The sequence below is a fragment of the Gouania willdenowi genome (assembly GCF_900634775.1).
Source record: "Gouania willdenowi chromosome 24 unlocalized genomic scaffold, fGouWil2.1 scaffold_320_arrow_ctg1, whole genome shotgun sequence".
NCBI lineage: Eukaryota > Metazoa > Chordata > Actinopteri > Blenniiformes > Gobiesocidae > Gouania > Gouania willdenowi.
Window position 1 is genome coordinate 508969 of NW_021144848.1, and position 8981 is coordinate 517949.

Sequence of the window (8981 nt, forward strand, 5' to 3'; positions counted from 1 at the left end):
ATTTAAAGCATGAGAGAGAAGAACTTCTTGATGTTAAATAAAAAATGGTTGTGCTGTCACATTGATGCACTTCCTAAATCACACAACATGCTGCATAGTGGCAGCGAGGGAAGCTGTTTACTTTTCGTATTGTTCACCGACGTTGACACATCCATCATCCATCAGCAGGGTTGTCTATCAAAGCCTTCAAAACAACGAGATCATCCTCACTGAGCGCTCTGCACTGCTGCATCGGGATGTTCTGGGGATTTGCAGCGTGCTGTCAGTCGAGCAGCATCTGAAAAGAAAGAAACTGTGCAACTTGTGTAATCTACCAGCAGCACTCCTCAAATGTATGCACACGCAGCCCAAAAAGTCAAACATAAGCAACTATTTTCCTCACAACAGCAAAATGTGAGAAATGTTTAAAAAAAGCTTTCTTTGTGACGCAGGTAACGTCATGTCTCAAAGTCCATCATAAAGAGAATGTCTGCTTTTCCTCTGTCAGAATATTCACCACTCATTATGATACATTTCATTAAAGGCCTTTTTTCCTCAGTGAAAAACAACAAATGAGTCAGAGGATGGCGGTTTAGTTAAAAGTACGTTTTCAATTACCCATGTTCAATTACAATTACAGTGACCAGCATTACTTCCCATTCCAATTTTATCCTCAGAAAGTCATTTATAATTATGTTCTCAGTTACTTAAGTTAATTTATAATCAAATAAATAACTTTATTTAAAAAAAACAAAGCTTTCTGTTCTAATCTTTTATGACAACGGGTCGTAAATCAGCTGTAAAATACACTAAAAACAAATACCAATCATCTAATGTATTTACTATCTATTGGTTACCGTGTTAGGCTTCATAATCAATGAAAATATTGGTATTAATGCTTTTGGTGTGGGCGTCTGAGCTTTTTTTGTGTTAATAAACCCCTCGAGTTCAATTTTTTTTTAATGGTATAATGTGGGAAAACTTGATATGAAATACATTTTAATAATTGTTAACTACATACAGTTACCTCCAAAAGTATTGGAACGTCAAGGTCAATTCCTTTGTCTTTGTTGTTGTAGACATTTGGGTTTTAGATGAAAACATGAATATGAGACAAAAGTTCAGAATTCCAGCTTTTATTTCATAGTATTTACATCCAGATGTGTTAAACAACTCAGGACAGAACATTTTTTGTTTGAAACCGCCCACTTTTCAAGTGAGCAAAATTATTGGAACATGTGACCGATGGGTGTTTCTAGTGTTGCCTTTTATATTTATAGCTTAAACATGAAATAGTTCTTGTTCTTGGCTTTGGATTTCACCTGTGAAAACTGTATTTACTGTTAAGCAAACATGAAGACCAGAGAGAAGTCTATGGGAGAAAAGCAAACCATTTAGAAGCTGAGAGAAAAGGGAAAATCGATAAGAGCTAGTGCACAAACATTGGGCATAGGCAATACAACAATTTGGAATATCCTGAAAAAGAAAGAAACTACTGGTGTACTGAGCAACAGACAGTCAGTGACATCACTGCCAACCTCCACAGGGCAGGGGTGAAGGTATGACCATCCACTGTTTGAAGAAGACTTCCAGAGAAGACGTATAGAGGCCATACCACAAGATGCAAACCACTCATCAGCAAAAAATACAGAGATGAGCCACAAAAGTTTTGAAACAAAGTTTTATGAACTGATGAGACCAAGATGAACGTCTACCAAAGTGATGGAAAGGCCAAAGTATGGAGAAAGAAAGGATCTGCTTATGATCCAAAACACAGAAGCTCATCTGTGAAGCATGGTGTTTATTGATGATGTAACTCATGATGGTAGCAGCAGAAGTCTGCAAAACCATTTTGTCTGGAAATTTACAGAAAACTGCATCCAAACTAATCGAGATAAGCTTCGTCATGCAACAGGACAATGACCCAAAACACACTGCCAACACAACAAAGGACTTCGTCAGGGGGAAAGTGGAAGGTCTTAGACTGGACGAGTCAATCACTGGACCTTTACCAAATAGAGCATTTTACCTCCTGAAGGTAGAAACCCCTAGAAACAAACCAGAACTGAAAGAATCTGCAGTAAAGGTCTGGAAAAGCATTTCACATGAGAAATGCAACAGTCTGGTGAAGTCAATGGGTCGCAGGCTTGATGTAAGAGTTATGTCACTATTTATTTAATGTTATTCACTTTAAGTTCATTTAATAATGTCTGTTCCAATACTTTTGCTCACTTTAAAGGTGGGTAGGTTCAAACAAAGGTGCTCTGTTCTGAGTTGTTTAACATCTAGATGTAAATACTATGAAATAAAAACTGTAATTCTGTCTCATATTCATGTTTTGATCTGAAACCCAAATATCTACAGTATACAACAAAAACAAAGGAATTGACCTTACCGTTCAAAATCCTTTTGGAGGTAACTGTATGTGTATGCCAAGGAACATAACCCCGTTATGTGTTAAATTATCATTTACATCTTTTTATAGAATTTTCATGGCAATTAAAATTACAAAGTCAATTATCGGAACTCAATTACAATTTAATTACAATTACGACAGCAACAGATTTTTAAAATTTCAATTATAATTATGCCATAATTGTAAGTAATTATCAATTGCGCGATAACAGATATGATTGATCCCAACGTTGAGACTACAGTCGACTGGGTTATAATGCGCTATAAGAGATAATAATCACATGACGCTCAACAAACCGTAGCAAAACGGTTTAATTTAGTACCGCAGCCTGCTTGCAGTAAAGTAACTGTAATCTAATTACTGTTTCTTCGATTATAGATAATTCACTAATTGTATTGGTAGAGCCTGGGGTGGAGAGGACACTGGCGCTGTCTGTGTGCTGCTTTTCCATCAAAGAAAACCCCAGTACACCTGTAGAATCCCTTCAATCTCTATCTCAGCTGAAAAACAGAGGTCATCCTAGTTGGCACTCCTCATCAGGTCCAGTCACTGGTCAAAACATCTCACGTTGCCCTCTGATCACCAACCTAGGTGTCATTATGCACACCAACCTCTAGTAATCAGTAGAAGAAGAACCTCCTCCAGCCCAAAGACGGTCACACATCCACTCACACCAGTCTGACCAGGGACGTGTGTGGAAGTCAGGGCAAGAGTGGACTTTAACGTGCCCACCCAAATAAATGAATAAAAATAAAATAAAAAGGTTTGTTTGTTTGTTTGCTTTTTAAAGTCGACACAGTGTGTAAACATTGTTATTTATTTTTAATATCAAGACAACAAAACAATGCAATTCTGCGACACAATAAACTATTGGGGAAAAAAGTACAATTTATTTTAAAAATTAGAATAATTCACTATAAAACAATATAACACCTAGAGGTATAGTAAAATGTCCTGAAAGAACAACAAAAACAATGGTGCAAAATCCAAAATAAATGCAAAACAGTGCAATCAAACGTTAAAAATAATTTATAAAAGTTTGGATTTACTATCGTCCGTAACAGAAATCTTAAAACCAAAGAACACAATGTGGAAACAACACAATATAATTATATAGAAGGGAACATTAATTCAAATAAAATAAATATAAATATGCATAAATAACTGGCGCCCTGTCCAGGGTGTAGCCCCGCCCAGCGCCCAATGAGAGCCGGAGATTGGCACCGGCAGACCCCCGCGACCCTGTAAAACAGGAGCAAGTGGGTTTGAAAATGGATGGATGGATAAATATGCATAAATATGGGCAAAAGATCAGCAGGTATAGTTACAGATTTTTAATATTAATATTTAATTAAGAGAAAACATGTACCGTGATTGTAAAGGGTGTGTTTCATGTTTATTATACATTTATACGTTATACGTTTTAAATTATTATCATTATTATTATTTGGTGGCTGGTGTTGCCCCTCCAGCAGATGGCACCCTAGGTGGCCGCCTGTGTTGCCTGATGGGAAGGCCGGCCCTGGTGGAAGTCATTGAAGTTCTCCTAAAGAACAAAGTGAGCTACAAATCCTGAAACGCTCTGTGTGCTACTGACTGACACCACTAAATGCATACCTGTGAAGTATCCCGTTTTGGCCGGGAAACTCCCGTATTTTACCCCTCTTTCACACCATCTTCCCGTATTAGTATTTTCCTGTAAATATCCCGTATTTTAATGTAGTAATAATTAAAAGATACCTTACTAAACTGAACGCCGTCACTAGCCTCGCGAGAACTGCCATCTGAAATGACCTGAGTGGCAGTTATCGCAATAGTCGTGACGACAGTGGCAACAAACACGGAAACAACTCAGAAAAGAGATGATGAATGAAGACGTTCCAGTGAAAAAACAAAGAACTGGTGTAAATACGTTGTAAAATGAGAGTTTATCTTCATAAAGACCATCAGGATGTGACACGGTTACACATTCTGTTAGATTAATAACATAATCTACCACAGAGGAAGGAACCATGTAAGTCACCATGAAAAATCAGCCAATCACAAGCTCCACAAATATACACTGTTTTATGAAGTGTTAAATAATGTAAAGTCTGTAATAAATGTGTCTAATAAGTCATTAGTGAATATCAGAGAACCACATGAGTGAGCATGAGAAATTATAATAAAATATGTAATAAAATAAAATGTTAATGTCTAACTTAAAGACAAGCAATGTGAAATTAACAGTAAATATGCAACATGTTGACTTGTATATAAACTGTAAGTATATTAAATAAACACATGTGCTTCATTTACACATTTATGTTTTTATTTAGGCTCTTTTATAATTTAGGAATTAGGGCTGGGCAATATATCGAGATTCAAGATGTATCAAGTTTTCTATTTTGGCGATATAGAAAACTATATTATTTCATGTATATATATTTTATACCGTATCATTTATCAAAATACTAGTTTTAGGAGTCGCTGAGTGTCACATATTGATCAGCTGTTTGTTAATAAATGTCCCTGTGTCGCATTTTGCATCTGCAAATTTAACCCCCTGGTCAGATTTCATTTGATAAAATTATCTAGATTTATAACATACATCATATATCATATATTTTGAGAAAATATATTGAGATATGAGTTTGGGTTCATATCACCAGCCCTAGTAGGAATGTTCACAGCATTTAAATGTTAATAAAGGTCGACCAACCAGATTCTAATCACATAATTGTATTTAGTAAGTGGTTGATAAGTAGGTATTTTAGATTTATTGTACACTTATCTTATAATATAAGGGACACTGGAGCCTGGTTGGGCGGGTGGGACGGCTCGTAGTGGGCGTTAGAAAAGTTCCCTTATTTTCAAGGAAATGTTACATTTTACTCTGTATATTTTACAAACTTCATTTTCGAAATATTTTTCTTCATTGTGTTTTTTTAAAAACAGATTTTAATCAAACTCATTTTAGTATTTTAATACAAAGAAGTGGAACAAACTGTTAGCAGAGCTAAAGTCAGCATCTAAAGTAAAAAAAAATGAATAAATCCAAGTTAAAGTCTCTTTTATTCTCTAGTGCAAATGACTGAGAGGGAGATTTTTCATGATTTTAATGTTCTTATTAACTTTTAAACTATTAAATGTTTTCTGTTGCACTTTCTAATCATGTAAAACACATTGAATTGTCTTGTGTATGAAATGTGCGAAACAAATAAATATGTCTTGCTGCCTTGCCTTAATATTACACAAATAATTTATAATTATTTAATAATTGTAATAGTAATAATAATATTATAATTATAAATACAATAGTGTAAATATTAAAATCTAAATATTTACAATTATTACCCCAAACAACTCAAACTGCCTCCTCACACCCAGAACTAGCTCTGCACGATGGGGGGGCCGTGCTTTCTGGAACATTCTCCCAGACCACATCAAAACCCCACAGACTGTTGAATCCTCTAAAAAACTACCACCATCTCCCCCCCTTTCCCCCTTTTGGATTTAGCTGCTCTCTGTTTTATGCTTTTATTCCCATTGTCGCACTTTGAGATTTGCTTTAAATGTATTATTGTTATTAATTATGATCTGTTACTTTACTCGTTGCTTGGTAAAAGTAATCAGATTACAGTTAGGCGTTACTGAACGTCACTGCTCATGAACTTTAACCTCTGATTGTGTTTTTGTTCAGGATGATTCCTGCAGCGAGTAAAGCCTTCTTGGTGACCAACCTGGTGTCGGGCACACGCTACGACCTGTGTGTTCTCGCTGCCTGGGACGACACGGCCACAACGCTGACCGCCACCAACATAGTGGGCTGCACACATTTCTACACTGTGGACGACTACACCCGCTGTCAGTCCCTCCCCAGCCAGCTGCTGGGGGGCACCATGATCCTGGTGGTGGGAGGGATCATCGTGGCCACCCTGCTGGTGTTCATCATCATCCTCATGGTCCGGTACAAGTCGGCGGACGCTGAGCCCCGGGTGGACAAGCTGAGCAACGTCAGCGAAACGCACTCGCAGATCAACGGGGGCCGGCTGGGACCCAACGGTCTGCTCCTGCCTCAGCCGGAGCCCAAAGGGCGGGCACAGGACGAGGTGGTGGAGTTCAAGTGTGGCTCTCTGCAGAGCAGCCTCACCTCCTCCTCTGACTCCTCGGGCTCCAGCACGGGACGGGGGTCTTACAGCCCCAACAGCACTCTCGCCAACATTTGGAAGTCGGCTCACTCCAAGCACCGAACCAACCTGGACAGCCTTCTAGGGGCTTTCACCGCCCTAGAGCTGCGGGGGGGCCAGGGCAGGGAACCCGGAGCCTCCAGCGGGTCTTCCACAATGCCGAGGGCAGCAGTAGCAGCGAAGGCCCCCACGGACCGGGAGCCGCTGCTGGGGCGGACGCTGGACTCCAGCCTCAGCCGGCTCCTGATGCTGCCTCTGGACTCCAAGCCCAAAAGGAGCCAGTCGTTCAACATGGGAGACGTTGCAGCTGTGGGGGGGTCTCAGCTTTGCAGCAAACCTCGCAGGATCAGCAGCATTTGGACTAAGAGGAGCCTGTCTGTAAACGGCATGCTGCTGCAGTGCGAGGAGGAGGGGGACCCGGTGGGGAGCAAAGTGACCATCGACAGCTCTGAATGGGTGATGGAGAGTACTGTTTAGGAAGGATGGAGGATCTGTCAAACATGCCATGATGGAGTCTTCTACCCTGCATGAAGCACACATGTAAATTACATCAAAGTCACAGCCAAACATCAAAGGAACGAAAAGCTTTCATTGAGTCCGTTCCCAATGACTGATTACAAACCTACCGACTATTAATGCACTGTACAGATGTGTGTCATATCATGAAAGTTTTATATTGTTTACTGTCTCACACACAGGATCCCTTACTGGTCTCTGCCATGACACTTAAGCAAGGCATGACCACATGTTCAACTGTAAATCTCTTTTTATTTTAGTTTACTATATTTACAGTATACAGTATATAAATGTAATGATTTGAGTCAAGAAGATTTATGGAACAAAATAATAATTGACAAACTTGTATGTGACTGTATATACGTTCTCTGAAGAGTTTATATTTAAAGGTCAATGAATGATTCAGATCCTACATATAAATATATATAATTACATTCAAACGCATCATCTACTGACTGAATTACAACTAATACATTTGTACGAAAACAAAATGATCAGAAGCAGTGCAGTGTGAGACAAAGAGGCCCATTTCATTGATTTCTATTCAAACTGTTTGAAAAACAAAGAATTCAGAGGATTTCTTTTAACATTAACTATGTTTATTATGAATTATTGCAATTTAGTTTTCACATTATATCTGCACAAATTCCAAATCATAAGAGCAATAATTAATAAAAGTATTTACTGATCCATGCTCACCAATATGTAGGCGTTTAAATGCTGACACATTAAAAATTGGTACCAAGCTAAAAAAAAAATAGGACTCAAATATCTTAACAAGCCAAAAGAAAAAGGTATAACAATTGGGGTCTTGTTACATTTTGGGCTCTAACAAGCCTTCCTAACGCAGATAGCAAACGGATGTGGGCACTTTGTCATTCTTCTGGCCTGTATAAATGACTTGTGAGCCTAAATTAGCCTTTTTTGACGCTGCAAATGTGGACTAATCTTTAAATCTATTTGGGCCAGTTTTGGCTGCATTATGGCAAGCTAGGGTACAGACTCATCTGGATGTGATCCAAAAGTGACCCATATATAAGGTAACTTATATCTATTTGACCTGTTCTTGGTGACATCTGGCATTGTAACAAACAGCAGCGGAGCGCCCTAGTGCCATCATTCCATGCAGTATGTGTGCTGGATAATCTTGCTAGGTGGGGGCCCACTGGGCCAGATTCAGACCCCAAGAATTTTAATGTCTGGGAAGATAATGGAAGCAGCAAGAGCAGCAAAAGGGGATAAACTCCATACTGAAGTTATTATGTACAGTATATAAAACATTTGTCCACAGGCTTTTGTTAATAAAGTTGAATTCTACTGACTTTAACTGAAGAGAAAGTCACGTTAAAACCAGTCTGTACCATGAGAGGCTGCAGTGGATTACTAAAACCATGTTAAAGCAGTTATTAAGTCATTTTGAAACTTTCTTTGTCCCATTTTTGCCCTTTTATGGTTTTTTTTTTTTAGATTATAGCTCCATTTTTCCTCATTTTTATAAGTTCTTTTTGACACGTTCATCCAATTTTTTGTCAATTCTTTAACCATTTTTTTTTTGCTACTTTTCATCCAATAAAGCTACATTTTGCCCAATAAATAACACTTGTTTCCTTTTTCTCTACATTTTACCTCTTTTTGTTCCATATCTTTGCCCTTTTTCACTATTGTTTACCAGGTTTTGCTCATTTAGGCTACCTTTACATACCACCTGTTTTGTCCATTTGTTCTTCTTTTGGTCCATTTTAATCACTTTTCACTCTTTTTTTTTACCACCTGTTATTTATTTTTTTTACCACTTTACTCATCGCTGTTAACTCTTTGTTTACCTTCTCGGAATGGCAGCTTTGTCAAATGGCTGGCTGTGATTGGCTTAATCACAATTCAATCCCTCTAACTGGACCAAT

The 8981-nt window shown here is 38.3% G+C and overlaps 1 protein-coding gene across 1 annotated transcript in view; it reads left to right on the plus strand.

Moving 5' to 3' along the window:
- LOC114458298 (leucine-rich repeat and fibronectin type-III domain-containing protein 2-like) overlaps nucleotides 1-8426 on the plus strand; it is a 214028-nt gene extending 205602 nt beyond the window's left edge. The window contains exon 7 of the mRNA XM_028440694.1: nucleotides 6078-8426. Within this exon, the coding sequence (XP_028296495.1) occupies nucleotides 6078-7041 (964 nt within the window). The 3' untranslated portion in view covers nucleotides 7042-8426. The remainder of the gene's footprint in view (nucleotides 1-6077) is intronic.
- The last annotated feature ends 555 nt before the right edge of the window (nucleotides 8427-8981 follow it).